Source organism: Erpetoichthys calabaricus, chromosome 7 (assembly GCF_900747795.2).
Source record: "Erpetoichthys calabaricus chromosome 7, fErpCal1.3, whole genome shotgun sequence".
In the NCBI taxonomy this organism is placed as follows: Eukaryota; Metazoa; Chordata; class Cladistia; order Polypteriformes; family Polypteridae; genus Erpetoichthys; species Erpetoichthys calabaricus.
This window is the reverse complement of record NC_041400.2, coordinates 161536596-161562357: the sequence shown is the minus strand read 5'-3', so window position 1 is coordinate 161562357 and position 25762 is coordinate 161536596. Positions and strand designations below refer to the sequence as shown.

The 25762-nt window shown below is 37.6% G+C and overlaps 1 protein-coding gene across 1 annotated transcript in view; it reads left to right on the top strand.

The window, feature by feature from the left end:
* The window catches only part of parp8 (poly (ADP-ribose) polymerase family, member 8), a 196691-nt gene that overhangs the window by 81048 nt on the left and 89881 nt on the right, over positions 1 to 25762 (top strand). Inside the window, exons 4-5 of the mRNA XM_028805630.2 lie at positions 23397 to 23486; positions 23644 to 23714. Of these exons, the coding sequence (XP_028661463.1) occupies positions 23397 to 23486; positions 23644 to 23714 (161 nt within the window). The remainder of the gene's footprint in view (positions 1 to 23396; positions 23487 to 23643; positions 23715 to 25762) is intronic.

The following is a 25762-nucleotide window of genomic DNA, read 5'->3' as shown; positions in this document are numbered from 1 at the left end:
TTTTTTTTTTGAACTTAAATTATTTTATTCACACAGTCTTAATTACTGATATGACAGAGGAGAAATTTGATTTCCACAATAATGCCTTTCCCATGGAAATGTGTTCCCCCTTACAGTAATCCCTCCTCCATCGCGGGGGTTGCGTTCCAGAGCCACTCACGAAATAAGAAAATCCGCGAAGCAGAAACCATATGTTTATATGGTTATTTTTATATTGTCATGCTTGGGTCACAGATTTGCGCAGAAACACAGGAGGTTGTAGAGAGACAGGAACGTTATTCAAACACTGCAAACAAACATTTGTCTCTTTTTCAAAAGTTTAAACTGTGCTCCATGACAAGACAGAGATGACAGTTCTGTCTCACAATTAAAAGAATGCAAACATATCTTCCTCTTCAAAGGAGTGCGTCTCAGGAGCACAGAATGTCACATAGATACAGAAAACAATCTCTAGCAAACAAATCAATAGGGCTGTTTGGCTTTTAAGTATGCGAAGCACCGCGGCACAAAGCTGTTGAAGGCGGCAGCTCACACCCCCTCCGTCAGGAGCAGGGAGAGAGAGAGAGAGGGAGATAGAGAGAGACAGAGTTTGTTTTTCAGTCAAAAATCAATACGTGCCCTTCGAGCTTTTAAGTATGCGAAGCACCGTGCAGCATGTCGTTTCAGGAAGCAGCTGCACAAAAGATAGCAACGTGAAGATAATCTTTCAGCATTTGTAGACGAGCGTCCGTATCGTCTAGGTGTGCGAACAGCCCCCCTGCTCAATCCCCCTACGTCAGGATCAGAGAAAGTCAGCGCAAGAGAGAGAGAAGAGTAAGCAATCTAGCTTCTCAGCCATCTGCCAATAGCGTCCCTTGTATGAAATCAACTGGGCAAAACCAACTGAGGAAGCATGTACCAGAAATTAAAAGACCCATTGTCCGCAGAAATCCGCAAACCAGCAAAAAATCCGCGATATATATTTAAATATGCTTACATATAAAATCCGCGATGGAGTGAAGCCGCGAAAGGCGAAGCGCGATATAGCGAGGGATCACTGTACCTCCTTTTTTTTTTTTTTTTTTTTTAAATAACCCCCGTGATCGGGCGGTGAAAGGACAGACTGGAAACAGTTGAAATGTTGGGATGCCAACTGGGTCGTCCCTTTTGATCACTGCGAGACAAAACAAGCAAAATAAAGAAATTAACAAAAAACAGCACCAATATGCTATCCCCAATCAGGGATTTCCTCCTCCTAAAGGATTTTCGAGCATCACATGCTCCACCGTGCGGCTCGTTCCAGTCTCCTGGCAAAAGACGCCTTTTTCTTCGTTGGCGCTTCTTTTATAGCGCAACTTCCGGAAGGGGCAGGGTTAAGTGCCCTTATCGGGCAGCTTCTCGGAGCTGTGAGGGAAGAAGAACAACAGGACAAAGTCAGCAGTAGCCCCGCCTCTTGTCTCGGTGGGTTATTGCATACCTTTACCCGGCCCTTAGAGGAGTCCTCCGACGCCCATGCTTGACATGACCCCACCCCCCCAACATGTCAGCCGTGCCGTGTGGTTAGAAATAGTTCTGCGCAATTGTCCCCAAGCCCGACATCATTTTCACCACACATCCCTTGTAGACGTGTCAAGTATAAAGCAACCTTTAGTGGAATACAGCTCATGGATCACCAAGGAGTAATCTATCCATCACTGTACCAACACATATGTTAACAGCACAAAAGCTCAACAATTTAAAAAAAAAAAAAAAAAAAGGCCTTTTGCATTTGTTACTATATAATAACTTTCAATGATTTCATTCACCACTGGTGAACTAAGTAGAAATGATAATCGCCAAAGCCTATTTTTGGTTGCATTTGTGACCATTTTAGTTGCAGTCTAGAGCCCTGCCCCAATGTACTGTAATTAACTAAGAATTACCCAAGATCTGTTTGGGAACATTATTAGTTTTGATCTCGTTAATATTTTGTAAGCATGATTACAATAGGAGATGTCCAGCTAGATAAAGATCTAGTCATTAAGGCGGAGGTATGTAAGATCATAGAAAGTTTTTAAAATAAATTTTCCTAATATAGTATACTGCGATAGACATGTGCTTTCTGCATTGTGTTCACTGTATCTGGAATGTGCTTTGATTCCCCATGCCTCAACTGCAGATGGTTAATTGGATCACCATGTTTTTTTGTGCTTTTTGATTATTTCTAATACCAAATTTTACTGGGTGGCTAGGTCATTTGCTGCAGTACTTCATCACCCTTCTGTCTTTGTCAAATAGCTCTTACAAAGCCTGAAAGTTTAGTTTGAGTCATTACCCCCCTGAAAAAAATAAGTGACACCCCCAACTATATTCAAACCAGGTGGGATGATGTCTTTCTAGTTAATGCAGCCATGCTGATAAAGTATGCCTTCAATTCAAAATAAATTGCTCAGTTTCTAACAAAACACAGTCAAACCATCCTGCATTCTTCCCTATGGTAAACGCTGGGAGCCAAATTTGCAGATATCATCTGTTAACCTTACCTGCATGTCATCACAACATTGTGTTTGGAACCATAAATCTCAAATTTAGACATTTGGATATTTTAAAAAAAATTAAGAAATATATATGCATGAAATTCATTTTTATAGCTGTTTTGAATGTGTTTCAGATGTTTAACAACAAAACTCAAGATCAAAGTATTATTCAGATTATGAAAAACATACTTTCAATCAGTTGGGTGCAAACTTTTGCCAGTTACTCTTAAATGAATATTTTGTTTTTGTGTCCCTAATAATCTAATGAATGAAAGAAGAGGATGCTTCTTGTAGTGCCTACAGGTTGTGTTGGGATGTGTTTTTGACCGATGCCGTAACCTAAGGCAAATTAAAGATCTGTGTACAGTGCAATTTTACTTTAATTTTTTTTTTTATTTAGTTGTAGCACAGATGGAGGAGAACTTGCTCAGTGTTACATAGTAAGCTGGAGGTGGGATTTGAACTGGCAAACTTGTGGTTTAGAATCTTGTGCCTTAGGCTCAACACTGCTTTCTGCTTTTATGTGATGGATATTTTAATAGAGCAGATTTTGTGTTTTAATTCATTTATGTGACTGGACTAACATTGAGAATTAAATAAAACTCTTAGTTTAGCTAAAGGTGGGAAAAACCTCAGAAATTTAGAGTAATTGGACACTGCTCTACTAGACTAGACATGAACCACACGCCTGACACTTTGTTTTCTTTTATATTGTGTGTTGTTAGAATTGTATCTGCTACATTGCCCTTTAAACACGGGCAATCCAAGAAATATTTGTTATGTTAGTAAGAAAACAAAAACTAAGATACAAATGAACTGATCACAAAAAAGTTTTATTATGATCTACATTGTCTGTTAAAAGTCAGTTAGTAACCACGGTGGGTATGATCCTGTCAAACTGGCAATGAAATATGCTCACTCACAGAAGACATTTAAAAATGTGCAAGCTGGAACACTTTGGTAAGTCTAGATTTTTAAATGCTCCCTGAGGAAGACCACAGACAGCTGACATTTCAAGCAAAGGTAGTTCTTTTATTAAATCAGAATTTTCTGTGAATCTAAGCACTTTAAAACACAGTAAGAACCACAACCATCCTTGAGTGTGGCCTCTTTCATCGGGTTATTTCTTTTGGCAGTAAAAAAGTACTTGAAAAATGTTCTGTTTTTCTTCCTTCTTTCTGACTTAAATGAAGTTTTTTTATATTTTTGGAGCTACTGGCAATATAAACACTTGTAATTTTTTGCATTGTGTCTGTATAATGTAAGCTAAATACCATAAGTAAACTGAAATAAGCTTAGATGAAATGTGATATTGACTAATTACAGATTGATATCATGATATTTTCATTTGTACTTCTTTCTTTGCATAATATACCTTTGCATATCATTATGTTTAGGAGCCATACACTGAAGGAAGCTCACCCTTAAGTCCTTTATCTTTGTGCTTTTCTTCCTCTGGTCTTAAACCATAACGCTGTCAAAGCAACAAAATATTGAATCTGAAATTTGGCAGAAAAATAAAATGCACTTTGCAGTAACACCCAGGGCTAATATACAGTAGTTTGTCCATGAGCATTTTGATATTCATAGTTTGTTTTTCTAGAATAGTGATAATTCAGATATCTTTTTTTATATAAAGTGTACATTTTTAAATATGAACTATTCTGTCTGGCCGGCTTACTGCTGTTGGCATATCAGGTGGAAGTCTGGCATATGTTTAGGTTGCAATCACAGAAAGACACACAAACATACATCACCCTTCATTTGACAACTAAAAATAACAGCTAAAAGTTAAATTTAAATTTTTCTGAGCAGATGGAATTAAAAACATTGTCTTCCATACTTTTAGAAAATAACTTCTTAATGGAGTGCTCTAATTGCTCTTGGGTGCACTATAGTATTTAGTTAATTAAAATTACATCTTCATTTTTTGGAACTGTGTTCTCAGATGTGCACTTTAGATATTTAGTCATTTTTTTCTCTCCATATATTACATATACTGTATATTACAGCTCCAGAGCTGACTTGCCTGCTTTTGTGTGTTTTTGTTTTAGTAACTATTGTGTGGGAACTTTCTGTTCCAGTTTATTGAACTCTGAGAGCCTTTTTTAGTTTAAACCAGAATCTACCCAATTGTAAGGCCAGATTCTGTTTCTGTTCTAAAGGCCAAATTATATTAAGATATAATTAAAAATTGTCATGGTTATGGCATATATCATGGTATAATCTATATGCATATTCTTGTACTTTCAGAATTAATCCAGTTAAGGTTCTTCTGTTGGCCCAATTTTATAGATTGACAGTGGGTAGTTCTACTGTGATTATTTCTTTTCGTAAGGATTATTTTAATCAACTAAAGCAGCAATAATAATACATTTTATTTATGTAGCACCTTTGCTGTGCTTCCTAGAGTTTCAACAGAAAAAAACAACAAAAAAAAAATCAAATACACAGCACTGTATACAAAATAATAGCATAAAACACTAAATAAAGATAAATAAAGGGAACACAACACTTTCAATTAGAATAACAGACAATAAACCACATAAAATACAAAAATAAAGTCATGAACAAATAACATAATTTATGATATAAATGCAAATCATCTAGAGCACCTAGAGAGAGAAACTGAAAGAAGGGTCAGAATGTTGAAGTAAATACCTTCCTGAATAATTGAGTTTTGTGTTGTTTTATAAAATAATGAATTGTCAGCTAATCTAATTAAATTACAGTCATATGAAAAATTTTGTGAACCCCTCTCAGCCTGCATAATAATTTACTTTCAATAAAAAAAGATAACAGTGGTATGTCTTTCATTTCGTAGGAACATCTGAGTACTGGGGTGTTTTCTGAACAAAGACTTTTAGTGAAGTAGTATTTAGTTGTATGAAATTAAATCAAATGTGAAAAACTGGCTGTGCAAAAATGTGGGCCCCCTTGTAATTTTGCTGATTTGAATGCATGTAACTGCTCAATGCTGATTACTTGCAACACCAAATTGGTTGGATTAGCTCATTAAGCCTTGAACTTCATAGACAGGTGTGTCCAATCATGAGAAAAGGTATTTAAGGTGGTCAATTGCAAGTTGTGCTTCCTTCCCTTTGACTCTCCCTCTGAAGAGTGACAGCATGGGATCCTCAAAGCAACACTCAAAAGATCTGAAAACAAAGATTGTTCAGTATCATGGTTTAGGGGAAGGCTACAAAAAGCTATCTCAGAGGTTTAAACTGTCAGTTTCAACTGTAAGGAATGGAATCAGGAAATGGAAGGCCACAGGCACAGTTGCTGTTAAACCCATATTCTTGTACTTTCAGAATTAATCCAGTTAAGGTTCTTCTGGCAGGCCAAGAAAAAATACAGGAGCGGCATATGCACAGGATTGTGAGAATAGTTACAGACAACCCACAGATCACCTCCAAAGACCTGCAAGAGCATCTTGCTGCAGATGGTGCGTCTGTATATCGTTCTACAATTCAGTGCAATTTGCACAAAGAACATCTGTATGGCAGGGTGATGAGAAAGAAGCCCTTTCTGCATTTACGTCACAAACAGAGTCACTTGTTGTATGCAAATGCTCATTTAGACAAGCCTGATTAATTTTGGAACAAAGTATTTTGGACTGCTGAGACAAAAATTGAGTTATCTGGTCATAACAAAAAGTGTTTTGCATGGCGGAAGAAGAACACCACATTCCAAGAAAAACACCTGCTACCTACTGTCAAATTTGGTGGAGGTTCCATCATGCTGTGGGGCTGTGTGGCTAGTTCAGGGACTGGGGCCTTTGTTAAAGTTGAGGGTCGGATGAATTCAACCCAATATCAACAAATTCTTCAGGATAATGTTCAAGCATCAGTCACAAAGTTGAAGTTACGCAGGGGTTGGATATTCCAACAAGACAATGACCAAAAACACAGTTCGAAATCTAATATGGCATTAATGAAGAGGGAGAAGTACAATGTTCTGGAATGGCCGTCACAGTCCTCTGACTTGAATATCATCAAAAATCTATGGGATGATTTGAAGCAGGCTGTCCATGCTCGGCAGCCATCAAATTTAACTGAACTGGAGAGATTTTGTATAGAAGAATGGTCAAAAGTACCTCCATTCGGAATCCAGACACTCATCAAAAGCTATAGGAAGCGTCTAGAGGCTGTTATATTTGCAAAAGGAGGCTCAACCAAGTATTGATGTAATATCTCTGTTGGGGTGCCCAAATTTATGCACCTGTCTAATTTTGTTATGGTGCATATTACATATTTTCTGTTAATCCAATTAACTTAATGTCACTGTTGAAATACTACTGTTTCCATAAGGCATGCCATATATTAAAAGGAAGTTGCTACTTTGAAAGCTCAGCCAATGATAAACAAAAATCCAAAGAATTAAGAGGGATTCCCAAACTTTTTCATCTGACTGTATATTCAAAATATCTTTGTGTAAAATAGAAAATAACTGAACAAGAAGTAAATAAACATATATTACAACTACCATTAAAAAGAAACAATCTTTCAAAAATATGTACCGATTATTAAAAAAAAAAAAAAAGAAATGATAAAATAAATATTCAAAGAGCTATTCTGTTCCCAGCTCAATAAAACCCCTCTCCAACTCAAGGGGAAGCAGTACTGGAGTCGGAAATCTACTCTGCTTTCGAGAGTGGTGATGATGAAGGGGGTTTCACCAAAATAGAGTGAGATGCACACATAATTGGATTGGAAAGAAAGCAGGATCAGAGCCAAATGATCCACTTTTTAAAATTAACAGAAGGTTAAGAAGTGAGTAAAATATGGGTCAGATTTGTTCAAGAGCTGTGAACTTTTATTCTGAGGTCTCCTCCAAAGAGTTGTCAGGGAAGTCTACAGAAAATTTTGCTTTTCTGAAAATTTGCCACAAGTCCCTGATGAACTTCTATCTGATTTAGAGAAAGATGCATCACTTGAAGGAGCTTACAGTTGTCGTGGAGAGTTTAAATAAGGGGATGTCTCCAGGAATTGATGGGATTTCAGTTGATTGTCAACAAAACATCATTGATTTTTTTTTTGTGATCTGACCTGTTGCCGGTCATTCAGGAGAGTCTGGACATGGCAGAGATGCTCACGAGTTGTCACTCTTTTGCCCAAGTCTGGAGATTAACAAGGGCTATTGTACTATCGTAAGAATGCAATGATTTAGGCTAGTTTGGTATTCAGTAGGTTTTTTTTTTTTTTTTTTTTGTAAACTGTAACTCCACCATACCAAAAGCTTTTGTTTTTTTGCAGAAAAATTGTTAGGCTGTTCAATATTTGCACTATTGTTGATATTGTTTGTCTTACGATGTTAAATATAAATTAACGTAATTTCATCATAGGAAGTATACAGTTGTGCATGTTTTCAGAGACGCCTTTGTTCATAGCAACCCCCTACTAACAGTATCAGTGAATAGAGGATAGCAGGATAGCACATGGCGAGTATGTACTGTCATACTAATGTCTTTTAATAATGAGAGGAACTCCAATAAGAAATTACTGAAAAGACAGAAAAATGCTTCTGAATATATTTTGGCACCATAATGAGTCAATAATTCACATAGCAAGATGTCATACTGTATACTGTTTATGCTGTTCTACTTATTTGATTTAATTAAAACCAATGGAATTAATTTATCTTACATATTTGTGTTAGTTAAAGCAACTTGCTTATTTTCATAGCCTGTTATTAGAAACTAAGCTATTACCTCTACACTACACAAATGATCAATTTACAATTTTTATTATTAAAATGACAGTCGTGTGGACCTTTGTTTTGTTACCAAAGGAAAGATAATGCAGATGATTGCTCAACTGTATTTTTTTCTTCTCTTGATGTCGTGCAAGTCTACTTGTGACTTTACTCTGCAGGAAGATAAGTAAATAAATATAGGTCAAACAACATTCAATGTGGCATTTATATAAATAACATATACATGTTTTTTTATTTAAAGACCATCAACAACAACAACAACATTTATTTATATAGCACATTTTCATACAAATAATGCAGCTCAAAGTGCTTTCATGATGAAGAAAGAGAAAAAAGACAAAATAAGTAAGAATTAAAATAAGGGAACACTAATTAACATAGAAGAAAAGTAAGGTCCGATGGCCAGGGAGGACAGAAAAAACGGTTGGAGAAAAAAATAAAATCTGCAGGGGTTCCAGGCCACGAGACCGCCCAGCCCCCTCTAGGCATTCTAGAATCAAGAAACATAATCGCAAACGGAATTTTGCATGATACCTTGGTGAGCTTTGTAGGCCCTGCTGTTTCGTTGAAGGACATGTATGTGGCAGATTCAGTGGCAGGTTGACTCCTAACCTGTTGCTGCATCCAAATCATGCCATCTTTCACCCTTACGCCTGGTGCAGCTGCGTTATTCTTATGTGTGAGTGGACTTTTCTTACGTGGAGGGCTTCTGTTCTCTTTCTCAGATGTAGAACCCTCATCCTCATCTGAGTTCACCTGTTATAGCACGTCTTTATTTGAAAACAGCAATGTCAGATCGGGGAGAGCATGAACGTGACCAAGATAATAAAATTGAATTAAAAAAAATGCTAGCCATTACAAGTACCATAAATTTACTGGTAGTGCTGCTGGCTGGCAGTAACGATACCAGGGCTCACATTCAGGGTCCTCCCTATGTGGGGAATGCATGTTCTCCCCATCTCTGCTTGAAATTTCCTCCAGGTGCTCTAGTTTCCTCCCACTGTCTAAAGACATCATGCAGGTTAGATGAATTGACAGCTCTAACTTGGCTCTAGTCTGTATGTGTCTGTGTGTTCATCCTGCAATGGATTGGCACCCTGTCCAGGGGTTGTTCCTGCCTTGTGCAATATGCTAGCTGGGGTAGGCCGCAGCCCTGATCTGGATTAAGCAGTTAGAAATTGACATGACATGACAAATGAATTTTCACTATTGCTTCTACCCTCTTCCCTGCATTGTTACCAACTGTCATTTGATAGAATGGAAACAAAGTCTAATTTTCTCTAAATATAATTCTGGCTTCATATGTAAATTAAGCCTTCAGACTGTGCAGTTTTGCATATTAAGGGCTCACCTTCATGCCCTTAGGTTTGTTTAGTTAGTGTATGTAGGAAAGTGGCTTGCTTTTCGCTATCAAACTACAGGTTAGATTTTTATATAGTCTACCTCACAAGATGATAAAAATATATTTTAAATTATTTTTCTTCTTATTTTTATAATTGATTCTAGGTTGTCTTTGATTAAAGTTTCCCATTTGCTTTATGTCACAGGTGTGGCAATCAACAGTTTTATTGCATACAATTTATACAGGCACTCAGTAGTTATGAAAAGGTTAAAGTATAATCTAGTTTTTCCCTTTAGGTGATGATTTTCTTGTGTCTTACATTTGTAATCCACTCGCATATGGTGCATAGTGTGATAACAGGCCCTGATGAATGCAGCTTATGTTTACCCGCTGAGTAAATAACTGCCAGCCAGTTTAGTCACAATGAACAAGAAAAACAGCATTTTTAGAAAGCTGTTTATACTAATTGTTATCTCTACTACATAATAAATAAATATGTGCTGAAAATGTAATTGTTAAAGGAAAGCAGCATAGTCATTATTTATAAACTGCACAGTACCAGTGCACAGGGATGCTTTTGGTTGTTGTTTTCATTTTAAATGATGCTTACATGTAATTTTAAGTTAAAATAAATGTATTTTTGAAGAATACTAAATTGGTACCTGTTTATTCCCAGTAATTAATTTGTATAGCTGACAGTTGTCCTGTGTGGCATAGTTGTTTATACTAAATATATTCCCAGTGTGTGTATGTGAAGTTAAATGAAGAAAAATTTGCTTAGTGTGCGTATGTATGAAGGTATCTATGATGGGTTGTTGTCCAATCCAGAGTCTGTGCTAACCTGGATTGAAAAATGAATGGAATAAATATTTCATTTAATGTTTATTAAATGTGAAGGCTTGATTATAATGTGTAATGAATGGCTTGTGAACAACTGTGAATGTGTTACTGCTTCATTATTTCTATATTATTTTCCATTAGAGAAGCCAATTTAAGGCATAATAATAATAATACATTTTATTTATATAGCGCCTTTCCCATGCTCTAGGCACTTCACAGAGTTTAAGAAAGAACGGCAGGGTATATAGTACATAGCATTGTCCTAAACCAGATAAATAAATAGAGAAGAGTAAGATAGTGAATTCAGAGAAAAGCCTAACAGACAACATAATTGATGGTCTCGCACACACACATACAGGTTACATGAGCATCTTGACATAGAGGTAAACTGAAAGAAGGGTAATAAAGTCAGGTAAAGTTAAAAGCCTTCCTGAACAGATGAGTTTTGAGTTGTTTTTTTAAAAGAATTAAATGGAGTCAGCTGATCTAATTAATTTCGGTAGGCCATTCCGGAGTCAGGGCGCTATGCAGCTGAAGGCCCTGTCACCCCATGGAGTGTAGATTAGTGTGGGGTACAACAAGATTGAAAGAATCAGAAGATCTTAGTGGGCGGACAGGCACATAGTGATGGAGAAGGTCACTGATGTAGTTTGGTGCAAGGTTGTTTAAGACTTTGTAGGTTATTAGTAGAATTTTATATTCAATTCTGCAAGACACGGGGAGCCAGTGAAGACAAAGCAGGATGGGTGTTATGTGCTCGCTGCTGCTGGTCCGTGTAAGGACTCTTGCATCCAAGTTTTGACTAAGCTGGAGCTGTGATATAAGATTAGAAGGGGTACCTGCCAATAGGGAATTACAATAATCGATGCAGGATGTGATAAAAGCATGGACAAGTTTCTCAGCGTTAGAAAAGGAAAGGAAGGAGCGAACATGTGATATATTTAAGAAGCTTTCTTACTTTCAACTCTTTATGTGATTTATGTGGGCGGAATAAGAAAAAATGACACCAAGATTCTTTGCAGTAGAGGCTGGTCTGATGAGATCACCGCCAAGATTGACTGGAAAGGATCTCATTTTATTAAGTTGCACTTTAGTCCCAATTTGCAGGGGTTCAGTTTTGTTACAATTTAATTTTAAAGAGTTCTGCTCCATCCAGGTTTTAATTTCACTGAGGCAAGTTGTGAGCTGGGAAAGCTCTGATGAAGTTCCACTCTTAATATTGCAGTAGAGTTGAGTGTCATCTGCATAAAAATGATAACCCAGTCCAAAGCTACGAATAATATGGCCAAGGGGAAGCATATAAATACAGAAAAGCAGAGGACCGAGGACAGAGCCCTGTGGAACCCCTTGTATGATTGGCTCTGTGCTGGACCTGCTGTTGCCAAGACTAACAAACTCTTGCCTATCATTCAGATAGGACTTGAACCACTGGAGGGCAGTGCCAGAGATACCCAGTATTAATATGCTGGTTTGTCCAGAGTCTGCTACCATAAGAAAATCATTGGTTACCCGTAGCAGAGCAGTTTCACAGCTGTGCTGTGCTCTGAAACCAGAGTGTAAGGGTTCCATCAAATTATTAGAAGTTAAGTAGTTGGTGAGTTGGGAAGCTACAACACGCTCAAGAACTTTTGACAGAAAAGGTGGGAAAATAGGTCAAAAATTGTTAAGATTGTCAGCATCAAGATCAAACTTTTTTAACATTGGGGTTATAGAAGCGATTTAAAAAGTGAGTGGCACAAAGCCAGTGTCAAGGGATGAGTTTATTATTATTGTAATAGTTGGGATTACTGCGGTGGGTTGGCACCCTGCCTGGGATTGGTTCCTGCCTTGTGCCCTGTGTTGGCTGGGATTGGCTCCAGCAGACCCCTGTGACCCTGTATTCAGATTCAGCGGGTTGGAAAATGGATGGATGGATAGTTGGGATTATGGCATGAAGGCAGGATTTAAGTAGTGTGGTGGGGATGGGGTCCAGTACACAAGTAGACGGCCTCATCTTCCAAAGCAGGTCATTAACAAAAGCAGATGTGATTGGTGAGAACTTAGAGAAGTGGGAAAATGGGGAAAGATATAAACAGATGATGTATTTGTGTTAGTTGAATTATTTAGATCTTTAATTTTGTTACAGAAAAAGTGGAGGAATTTCTCACAGACTTCAGTAGAAGAGGTAGTTGGCCAGATGCAGGTTGAAGTAATTTATTAACTACAGAGAACAAAACCCTTGGATTGTAGTGGCCACTTTCTATTATGCTGCCACAATGGGTGTTCTTGGCAGCAGTTAGTGCTTCTCTGTTAGCTCTTTGGTGGTCAGAGAAAGCCTAGATGTGCCAGACTTACGTGACATTCTCTCAAGGTGTCAGCCAGCTGCTTTCATAGATCACAATTCTGAATTATACCAAGGAGCTGAACTCTTAAAGGAAACCTCCTTATATTTTAAAGGAACTGTTTTATCTAATGCTGAATGAAGGGCTGTGTTTATAGTTGTCAACAAGACTATCTAGTGTTGATGGAATAGGTGAAGACAGTAAAAGACCAGAAATGGATCCAGAAAGGATAGGGGGACAGATATTTTTAAGTTTCAGTAAGAAATTTGTCGTTAACAGGTAAGAGGAGGGAGAGGTAATGAGACAGTTAAAAGCACTGCTTTATGGTCAGAGAGTCCCAAATCAGTGCAGTAAGTGTTGGCAACAGATAATCCAGATGTACAGATCAGGTCTAGTATATGACCACCAGAGTGGGTGGGGAAAATCAACATGTTGTGTCAAGTCAAAACAGTCCAGTAAGGATAGGAATTCATTTCTCAGTTTAGATGTGGGGATGTCAGTATGGATGTTGAAATCACCAAGAAGAATGACTCTCTGGGAAAAGGAACTTAAGTGGGTTCATAGTTCAGGCAGATCAGATAAGAAGGATGCATTGTATTTTGGAGGACGATAAAGAACAATGAGTAAGACAGGACCTGATTCCGTTATTAGTTTAAGAGCCAGACACTCAAAAGACGATGGACAATCAATTGGGATTCTTTTGATGTTTAACTCCACTCTGACAATTACTGCAAGTCATCCACCTTGTCTTGAGCTACGAGGCTCTGTGAGGAAATCCAGGTGGTGTCACCTCTGTGAGAGACGTAAATTCATTTGGTTTTTGCCAGGTCTCTGTTAAGCACAACATATCAAATTTGGTATCAGTGATGAATTCTGACAGCAGCAATGCTTTGCCATTAAGAGATCTCGACTTAAACATTGCAATATTAATTGATGAGATTTCTTTTTGCACAGAGCCTTGACTGGAGTTTATTTTCACATACTTTAAATTTGGCACACTTGCACTTTTATTTCCAGGGCCATGAGTAGGACGGCGTATTTATGAGCAAATGCTGCTGCTGATCTTTTCATTCGCCACCCGCCGGTTGCGGTGACCTAACCCGCGATGTACATATTTTGGGCGCCACAAAATACCGGTGTCTTTTAGGATATTCCAGTCAGACCATTTGCTCTGGACAGACTGTTTAATATGAAGGAGTTTGTCACGAGAGTATTTTAGCATGATACTGAGCAATACTTATCTGATAGCAGTGGAGAAGCAGCACAGCACAGCGGAGCCGGTGAGACGGACGGGGTGTGGTGCTGCAGATGAGCGGGGATAGCAGAGCAGTAGAAAGCATAGCAGGAGGAGGTAGCAGGATTTGGAGGTGCAAACATACTGCCACAAACCAGTAATGCTGGGTATTACAGGCGTGATCAAGCCCAGAGCCACAAGCCAGGTGGGTTGTAAACATCAGATCAGTTCTTAGTCATAAAGCACAATAAAATGAATCGAGAGCAGTCCAGCATAGCAACTATAATCAAGGAAACAAACGTCCCAGGCTCCTAGATTGCTAGGTACAAAGAAATGTTCATTGGTCTCATCCCGTGATCCACAAATTCAGTTGTTCCCAGTCAAGGTAAAGTCCATAAAGTCCTTAAAAATTAAATCAAATCCATACAATTCGAGCCAGCTGCATCCATGAACAATACGTACAATAAAGAAAATAAAAATAAGCGTAAAAAAGTGCAGGATTAAGCATACATTATGCATTGTAATTTAATATGCTTGAATAACGTCACTGAATGTCCTGTATTGTCAAAAAAACTTGCTGTTGATGAATTGAACTTATAAATACAATGTTATACCTGCTATAATTGATGGCATGAGAATGGTCAATATTATTATGTTTTATAAATGTCTTGTTTAACTGAAGTATATTAATTTGTTTTGTATAACTATGCATTAACTTTATATATCTTAAACAGAAAAAAGATATGATTTTATAGAACAGTTATTTTGCTTACATTATTAATGAAAGTAAGATACATACATACAGCATGGGTGTTTTATTTAGACCTCTTATCTGCCTTAACGTACTTGCCATTAACTGCAGTGCATCCGGAAAGTATTCACAGCGCATCACTTTTTCCACATTTTGTTATGTTACAGCCTTATTCCAAAATGGATTAAACTCATTTTTTTCCTCAGAATTCTACACACAACACCACATAATGACAACGGAAAAAAAGTTTACTTGTGGTTTTTGCATATTTATTAAAAATAACAAAACTGGGAAATCACATGTACATAAGTATTCACAGCCTTTGCTCAATACTTTGTCGATGCACCTTTGGCAGCAATTACAGTCTCAAGTCTTGAATATGATGCCACAAGCTTGGCACACCTATCCTTGGCCAGTTTCGCCCATTCCTCTTTGCAGCACCTCTCAAGCTCCTTCAGGTTGGATGGGAAGCGTCGGTGCACAGCCATTTTAAGAACTTTCCAGAGATGTTCAATCGGATTCAAGTCTGGGCTCTGGCTGGGCCACTCAAGAACATTCACAGAGTTGTCCTGAAGCCACTCCTTTGATATCTTGGCTGTGTGCTTAGGGTCATTGTCCTGCTGAAAGATGAACCGTCGCCCCAGTCTGAGGTCAAGAGCGCTCTGGAGCAGGTTTTTCATCCAGGGTGTCTCTGTACATTGCTGCAGTCATCTTTCCCTTTATCCTGACTAGTCTCCCAGTCCCTGCCGCTGAAAAACATCCCCACAGCATAATGCTGCCACCACCATGCTTCACTGTAGGGATGGTATTAGCCTGGTGATGAGCGGTGCCTGGTTTCCTCCAAACGTGACACCTGGCATTCACACCAAAGAATTCAATCTTTGTCTCATCAGACCAGAGAATTTTCTTTCTCATGGTCTGAGTCCTTCAGGTGCCTATAGGCAAACTCCAGGTGGGCTGCCATGTGCCTTTTACTAAGGAGTGGCTTCTGTCTGGCCACTCTACCATACAGGCCTGATTGGTGGATTGCTGCAGAGATGGTTGTCCTTCTGGAAGGTTGTCCTCTCTCCACAGAGGACCTCTGGAGCTCTGACAGAGTGACCATCGGGTTCTTGGTCACCTCCCTGACTAAGGGCCCTTCTCCCCCGATCGCTCAGTTTAGATGGCCGGCCAGCTCTAGGAAGTATCCTGGTGGTTTCGAACTTCTTCCACTTACGGATGATGGAGGCCACTGTGCTCTTTGGGACCTTCAAAGCAGCAGAAATTTTTCTGTAACCTCCCCCAGATTTGTGCCTCGAGACAATCCTGTCTCGGAGGTCTACAGACAATTCCTTTGACTTCATGCTTGGTTTGTGCTCTGACATGAACTGTCAAGTGTGGGACCTTATATAGACAGGTGTGTGCCTTTCCAAATCATGTCCAATCAACTGAATTTACCACAGGTGGACTCCAGTTAAGCTGCAGAAACATCTCAAGGATGATCAGGGGAAACAGGATGCACCTGAGCTCATTTTTGAGCTTCATGGCAAAGGCTGTGAATACTTATGAACATGTGCTTTCTCAGTTTTTTTTTATTTTTAATAAATTTGCAAAAATCTCAAGTAAACTTTTTTCATGTTGTCATTATGGGGTGTTGTGTGTAGAATTCTGAGGAAAAAAAATGAATTTAATCCATTTTGGAATAAGGCTGTAATATAACAAAATGTGGAAAAAGTGATGCGCTATGAATACTTTCCGGATGCACTGTATGAGCATCTCTGGGGCTTGGAATTCTATATAAAAACATTTAACCACAAGTGTTTCTCGGGTTAAGCTGTTGTGATCCAATGTACAGTGTTGAGCCTGAATAATGCTTGGGACAGTATTCTGCTGCCATCTAGTGGATACAATAATATAATGCTGCAAAAAAAAAATCATCGATTTATACTTCATGCTTGGAACACGTATGCACATGCTTCATGGCTGCTACGCATTCTGTAGAAGGGTACAGCCCGGACACAGACAGGCAGACACGTTGCAGTCCATCACCACACGTTTATTTACACAACTACTATTATAATACAAGTCTCTATGTGCACCACACCAACAAACCCCCACCGTCTCTCAAAGTCCCGGCTCCTTCACTAGCCGTCTCTCTTCTCCTCACAAACACTCAGGGCCTCTCCTTGCCGCCTCCTCTGACCTCGTCCACCTCCTCACCCGACTCCAGCCTTGATTGTAGGGTGGCGGCTCGTTATATAGGCGGCTGATTGAGGGCCGCACTTGGCCACCTGCCACAGTACACCCCCGCTAGCTGAGACCTCCTGGGACCAGCGAACCATTCCAGGAGGACAGAAACCCCTCTGTGGCAAGCCGACACACTGTAGCCTAGGGCCCGATCCTGCCGACTACGCCACTGTAGAAGGGTACAGCCCGGACACAGACAGGCAGACACGTTGTAGTCCATCACCACACGTTTATTTACACAACTACTATTATAATACAAGTCTCTATGTGCACCACACCAACAAACCCCCACCGTCTCTCAAAGTCCCGGCTCCTTTACTAGCCGTCTCTCTTCTCCTCACAAACACTCAGGGCCTCTCCTTGCCACCTCCTCGCCCGACTCCAGCCTTGATTGTAGGGCGGCGGCTCGTTATATAGGCGGCTGATTGAGGGCCGCACCCGGCCACCTGCCACAATTCCCAGCGTTCATTTGATGTGTTCTCTGAGCATGTCCTCAGAAATTAACGCAACATGTGTGCGAGTTGCAGTACCAGCAAAATATCGGGGGGTGCAGTGTGCGAGTTGGAATGTGATGTGACATTGTCCGTTTACTATCAACATCTGACAACAAGCCGCAGATCTTACAGAATCAATGTGCGTGCTTCAAGTGTTTAATGAGTGGTTCAATGTGGTGAAGCAAATCATCAAACTTTTTTTTTCACCTTCACAACAGCATCAGAATGTATTTGAGCCACAGAGGAAAAAAAAATTGGGACACAGTGGGGAAAAAAAAGTCTTTTTCGTGATCAAAGTGAAAAATTTTACTTTAATCTCAGTTTATTATGTCATTAAAGTAAAACATCATATTAAAACTGACCCACTTGTTAAATCGCTACATGCTTCTGGGGTTTCCTCCTGAACTGACAGCAGCGGCAGGCAGTGATTGCTACACAGAACACATGAAATTTATGATATTCCAGCTCTCTGCACATTTAGAATTCTTAGATTTATACTTAATCTCACTTTCATGATGAAATGTGTTTAAATAATGTACATTACATTTTACAGGTAACTTGTTAACTTTATTTAAATAATTAATACTGTTAATAATTACACATGTGGGGGCAACATGGTGGTGGAGCGGTAACGTTGCTGCCTCGCAATAAGGAGTCACATCCCTGGTGTTCCCTGCCTGGAGTTTGCATGATTTCCTGGTAGGTTTCCACATTGTGTTCTGGTTTTCTTCCAGGTTTGGGGATTTGGTGATACTAAAATGACATTAGTGCATGTGTGTGCTTGTATTCACCTTGCAATAAGCTGATGTTCTGTCCAGGGATTGTTTCTGCCTTGTACCCGATGCTAGCTGGAATGGGTGCGACCCTGGATTGAAGGATGTAATCATTAAACATCCATCATTTTCAGAGATATTGTGGAAAGGTGTCCTGGGAATTTAATGGATGTTTTGGACAATTCTAAACACAGTGAAGCCGAACAGTGATTTCTCACCATAATGGTATCTCACACTGCCACCCGGTGGAATCCTCCAGATTTACATAAAGTATGTACACAAGTATAAACAGTACACCGCTTATGTAGCAGTAGCATCTGCAGGCACCCGTTTCGTGAAGTATAAACCTGGCCTTATTCGTTTTGTGATTCTTTACTAACTCATCAGTATTCATGAGTGGGATGAAGTCTTCTATCAAAACACACAATAGTGTGTAAATGAAAAACAAACTGAAATTGTGATGACAATGTGAACTGATCATCAGAAGTTGATACAGATAGTGAAATTGATGCATATGGTACTGTATGACCAAACCGCTGTGATTTGCCTGGTGAATTTGGTCACGTGAAACTTCAGAGTGGTAAAAAGGTAAAATGATTGCGATCAAGTGGAATGACAAGAATGACATTCACCTCCTAAGCACTACTCACAATGTAGCAACTGTCAAGGGAAATGTTTAAGTCACTAAGCCTTGAGCTGTGGTAGCCTACAGCAATCTGATGGACAGTGCTGATCAGGCACAATTAAAATATATGCACCTAACAAAACCATGATTATGACAAATCGTACATATCCTCAAAATACTCAACACACACATATAAACTGATAATCATGAATGTACAAGAACAAACATATACAAACATAACATTTAACCTACTACAGGGTCAAAGACCAGCGAGAAGAAAAGTCTTTAATGATGACCTAAAATTAATTAATGTCAGGGCAGACCAAAGAGAGGGAGCGGCTGGTACATTCCCCCCGCCTTTGATTCAGCCTCAACCTTTGCACCACTACGAGCATGTGGCTAGTAAACCGCAGTGCTCACAGCATGTAAACATTTAGGAGTTATGAAAGGTAAACAGGGGCATTTTCTTTCAAACATTTAAAACCAAGTAACAAAGTTTTAAAATCAGTACTGTAGTGGACAGAAGCCAATGGAGCATGGTCAACATCGGTAGAATGTGTTATCATTCTTGTGAGAGCCTGCCAGTAGGTGAGCAGCAGCATTCTGGACTAGTTGCAGGTGTTGTAAATATACCTGATCAATGTCTACATACAGAACATTACAATAGTTCAAGTATGATGCTGTACAAGCATGGATGGCCTTTTCAAAATCACTAAAGAAAGAAAGGCCTTTACCTTCGCTAAAGTTTCAGCTGGAAATAATTAATTTTAACCACAGTGTTTACCTGTTGTGTGATTTTTGATAACTCGTTTAGATTTCACAAAGTTCCTAACTGAACATGTATGATGTATGGCAAATGATCCAAGAACAACATCAGGGACACACAAAATATTACTTAATTAGGATATAAACCATTTAAGGGCATTACTGTGGACACCTACATACTGTTCAAGGGTTGATATAATGAATGCATGATCCACAGTATCAAAACCTTAGGCAAGATCTAGCAGTACAAGAACAGCAGAATCTCCAGTGCCGGTAGTTAGTAGGAGGTCATTGTAAACCTTTAGTAGCACAGTTTTGGTGCTGTGGCAGGATCAAAATCCAGACTGAAATTTTTCCAGAATTCTGTTTTTGTCCATATGTTTGTAATTGAGTAAAAACAACTTTTTTCAATACTTTAGATTTAAAAGGCAGCTTAGAAGTTGGCTTTATATTTGACAGGTCATAGGGGGTCCAAATTTTGTTTTTTAATAAGATGCAGTATCACAGCATGTTTCAAGGCAGAGGGGAACACACCCAGAAATCAAACATTTATTGAGGTGACAATACTTGGACCAACAGTATCAAAAACCTTCTTAAGTATTGCACCAAATCAGACAACAAAGAAAATACTGGCTTAAAATGGTCAAAGACAACGGAACACACTGCTGGAAAGATGGATCATGAGCAAGCCAGTATGACCGATGACCTTATAACATTGATCTTTTTTACAAAGAATCATGAAAGATTTTCAGATATCAGGTGATGTTACAGGGCAAGCTGTTATCACAGGGATAACGTAATTTATAAAATTAAGTAAAATCTGTGGCCTGTAACAGTTATTAGAGACAAGTCTAGATAGATATTGAGTTTTTGCAGATTTTAACTGCAATCTGATATTAAGATAAACAGTCCTTGAAAATTCCCTGGGATACACACAGCTCGTCTTTTTTCCATTTACGCTAGATGCGCCTACAGTCTTGTCTGTGTACACAAATCGATTACTTCAGCCAAGACTCCAATTTAGACTTTGCATCTAATTCTAAATGGAACAGTAGAATCCAAAATGTTTCTGGAGGTAGAATCAAATAGTTAGAATTTCCTTGAATTGATGGAAAAGATCTTTGTTATGCAGTAGAGAGATTCTGAATGCTGCAGAAAGCCACTTGATGTCATTGAGTTAATCTCACAAAAGCGATGAGCGGGAAACTGATATTTATCTTTATGACAATGTTGTGAAATAGTGAATAAAAGTAGATGATGATCAGATACAGGCAAGTTACAGATAACACTGCTTGGTATAGATAAACCAAAGGACAAAATGAGATCAAACATATACCCCAAATTATGTGTTGAGATAATCACCAACTTAGTGAATGATGTTTATGTTTTGCTTTTAATGTGTTTCTGTTACATATAATAACATTTTTTCTGGTTGAAAAACATTGTGTTTTTGGTTCACTTTTCCAGAGGTAAAAACAAAGCTAAGAAGGGTACTTGTTTGCAGAGTGGAAGAGTTTTTTCCATCCATTTACTAAACACACTTATCCATTTCTAGAGTTGGTGGGGTCTGGACAAGGGCCTAGAAGCATTGTGCATAAATCCTGAAACGTACTGTTCACAGGGAACACTAGCATGCAGAGCAATCCCCAGACCCCACCATTACCACTACCTCCCATCAGATACAGAATGCACATCTTTATTTTGTGCCAAGAAAACTGGAATGCACATACGGCAATGTTTTTCCCCAAAAAAATAAATCTTAAAGATTAAGGAGTAACTTTATGATATATGTACACATTGTATGAGCTTTGTACATTTGTACATTTCTCAAAACCCCTCTTAACTGTCCACTTTACAAGTAACCATATAAAGCACTATTTTGTTAACTCTGCTCCGAAGTTGCAGATAAAAAAAGTATCAATAGTGAAATCAAAAACGGTCGATTGACAATAGTTTCATTTTATGGTGACTTACTGAGCCTTCAGTTGTATGAAATAAAGTTTTAAATGTAATATAAAGTAAGCATAACATTTAATAAATATTTAAGACAGAAAACAACATACCTATTGTTTCTAAGATGCATGCAAAATAAATAATGAACACAAGCTTTAAAAGAAAACCATACAACAAAAGCTTGTTGTTCTTTTAGATGTGAACAGATTTTTATCATTCATGAAGGGACATAGCAGCCTTTCCAGGAGTTGGAGGAAAGACAAGTGAGATGAGACATCAAGCAGAAGAAATTCTAATCGCTTGCAACAAGACGCTGGGGAAAGGAATGGTTACAGTTTAAATAATATGTAGTTAACAATTTATTTATATAAAATAAACCTACAAATACATTACTTCATTTCATGAAAGTGATGTATATTATTGAGTCAGGTGTAAATCTTAGTATTCTAAATTTTCAAAGAATTGCCATGCGAAGTTAATGTTCATACCTTGAACATGTTTGGTAAGCTAAATTAGCATTTTTTCTTGAGGTGAAAAAAAGATAAAATATTTCTCTTCTTAGTCCATTGATCAGCAGTCAAGGGGTCTTTACTTTGTGTTGGAAAACTTTAACTGCTTCATGGAAGCATCTTTCGTCTGCAGTTCCTAGGGAATGTCGAGAAAGCTGCACTTCCATCTAGCTCAGAAAATAATAGTGAATGACTATAAAATGGTTCATCAGCCATCTCCTTGGTAGATTATATGCTAAAAGAACCAGTCATCGTTTGTAAACAACAACACCATTTATGTCTATACCACATTTTCATACACTTGATGTAAGTCAATATGCTTTATAAAATGTGAAAGAAATTTATGAAAGAAAAAATAATTAAATTAAAATTAGATAAGGTTAAAAGTGAATTTTTAACCAAATAATCAATACTTACTTGTATAAAATAGATATGTACTTAGTCGATAGCTAGATTAGTAGTTTTTATATATAGTATTTGTTTAGTCTCTACAGATGAGTCTGATGTTAAGGTCAGATCAAATCTAATTTGTCAAATACTTATACTTTATGTTAAGTAAATGACCGAAATCTGTCCAAATACACACTACTACACACTGCTGAAATAATACAATCTTGTTCTGGACGAGAATAACTGGCCCATTCACATTACACCCTTTTTATAGAATTCCAGAACCAGTGGGCAAACGACAGACTCTGGCTCCCAGAAACTTAAACTGAATAAGTGACTTAGTAAATGAAAGAATGGATGTTTTACCCAAGTTGTTAATGTTTTTATATAGTCTTGCTTTTATAAATCATTTAGTGATAGCCTGTCATTATAGTGAAAGTTCTGCTGACACAACATACCCTCACTATTCCCAACCTGTCCAAGAATTCAACAGATTGCAACAAACTTTGTGCTGTCTTTTGAAATTTAATGGCTATGTCGTTTACATATATGATCAACATATGCCATATGCAATCTTACAGTGCAAACCATTCTGAACTATTTTACGATCATGTGAATTCATATTCATATCTATTTGACATCCAGGCCAACATTGCCTGCCTTTATTTATTTGATATTTTTTCCCGATTACAACTTTGTTTATGCAAAGTTATCATTGTGAATTTTAGCATTAATTGCTCTAGATAAAGTGGGATTACTAAGATTACCTTTCAGCTGTGCTTTCATGTTAAATCGGCTCAGAATAGTAAAAATGACCAACTTAAGGCCTGAAGAGTACCATATATAACTGCTGCAGTGTTTGACGTTAAAATGTAATTGCTGTGCTTCTTCTTTCTGTTTCAAAAGAAATACTATGTTTTAGCTAACTAAATATTTACCTTTTTCATTTTCCCTTTGTAGATAATACATATGTGTCCAATTCTGAAAATGATGATGATGTACTAGTTACCCGGGATCCCATTCCTGTTATTTTTCACAGAATAACTTCAGGTAATATTTGAAGATTAACAATACATATTAGGTTAAGGTATGTTTTAATGTTGTTCTCTTAGTAATATACAGTATAAGTAGAAAAAACCTCCATGTTATAATTTGGAAACATCATTAAAAAAAGCTTTTTTTTAATAGGGATTATTTTTCTTTACAGAAATTAGAATAAACAGTGATGCCACCAGCTGCCTATCCATTAAAACAAAGCTACAAAATGACAGGACACAGGTAATAAGTGATGTTTATATGGAATAAGTATGTACTTTTTGTCACATATTAATATTTAAAGTCACTGGTAATTTTGATTTGAAAATTTGAACTTGGACATTATCAAATTTAATTCAGTTCTGGTTATAGAGGCTGATGCCTATTCCAACAGCTTTGGTGAGAAAGAGAGAGAAATGTTAGTTAAAATCCTGATAAGTTACTGGAACACCTGTATACCAAAACATGTTCAAACATTTTTTTTTTTTTTTAAAATCCAAAAGTGAAATTTTACTACAAACGAACCAAAGCAGTAGTGTTCTACATGCAAAGGTCTACTGTGCTTGTACACACAGTTAAATACAAAAAAAACACAACTGTCTAAAGGTTTACCTTTAAATAGTAATGTGAATTATTCGCATTGCAGAAGTAATATATGTGCCACAATACATTTGTCACAGTGTGATACCAGTTAACTTAGGAGAACTTGTTTCTATCTCAAAACAGCATATTGTTTTATAGTAAATAATGCAGTTAATCTATATTTAACTCACATTAAAATGTAATCTGTGTTAAAAGCATACTGTAGAAATTTCCTAATGAGGGCAAACTATGTTGTCATTATAAAATGAAAGTATAATATTTGAAGTACATTTTTATTAACAGAAAGCAAGTCTGAAGTCAAAATCAAAGTAAATGGCAGCATTAAAGAGACTGGAGGTGAAATGCATACTTAATGCAAAGCATTTTTTCCTTTGAAGTTCTTTTCCTTTCAAAAAAACAATGTTACATTAAAAGGACCAAAGCAATTTTAAGTATCAGTACCTGGAAGCAAGAATGTGGCAGAGAACAGAATGTGATGTTTTATTTAGCTAAATAGCTGGATGCTAAAGCAATTTTCAAATGAGTTTTAAAGAAAGTTTCTACCTTACTGAACACTTCTAGTTTAAAGTGGCAATAGTTTCGATTTAAGAAAATACGCCTTCCGTGTTTCTGAGGTAGGTATTAATGTTATAATGGTATTAATATTGTTCTGTAGAGAATTTTCTAAAGGCAGAGTGCTTTCTAAGGTTTCTGTTTTATCAGAAATTAATGCTTGGCATAGTGTTTTGAATAAGAGAGTGTCTTCTGTAGCATTTGTTAACCTTACAACCCTAAGATTTTTTTTTCCCTAAGTCATATCCTGTTGGACAGGCCTCTGTGTTTGCAGAGGTTTATCAAGATTTCAAAGATTTGTCCCACTTGTCCATGTGTAATGGTTTATGGTGTTTGTGTATTTTTCAAAAATCTTTAGTAAGGGCATAATGTTCTTTACATTTTGATGAGTAAAGCATGTTTTACCTTAAATTTGTTACTTACTGCAGTGTTAATTTTTTTTTGTGATAACATTTCGTACAACTTAATATTTGATAAACTAACATCATATTGGTGTTTTCTTCACATTCATAATTAGAATAACAAGAGTAGCTCCACTTCCTTTATTGTCAATGAACTGGATGCTCTCTCTCTCTCTCTCTCTCTCTCTCTCTCTCTCTCTCTCTCTCTCTCTCTCTCTCTCTCTCCTTACTGGTAACCTCAAATAGTTATCATTAATTGTAGAAACGCAAATTAATTTTGTGTTCCTGTTGGGTTTCTTTTTTATGTGAATAGCTTTCTGCTTTCCACAGAGTTCTGTCGGGTATATCTGAAAACAGATCGGCTTCATGCAAAATACATTTGTGGTGATAAATTTAACAAAGTCTTCATCTACCATTAACATGTTCAGTGGACATTTCTGAATTCAGTTAAATGTGTTTGTAATGGAAAGTTCCAAGATAAAAGGTGCATGGTCAGAAAAAATGATCGTGTCATAATTGTATAACTTGACAGAAGGTTGCACATTGTTATTGATAAAATAATTCCTGAATGACTGTTACACAGTGAAAATAATTTTGCCTTGAATATGGGTGGTGAAACCTCCGAGTCCAGCATTTTGATAGTATAAAATAGTTGAGACAGTTTTTGTGCGTGTTTGAAGCTGGATTTAATACACAGTAAAAACCTTCTGCTATCACAAGTTTGTAATTTCATGT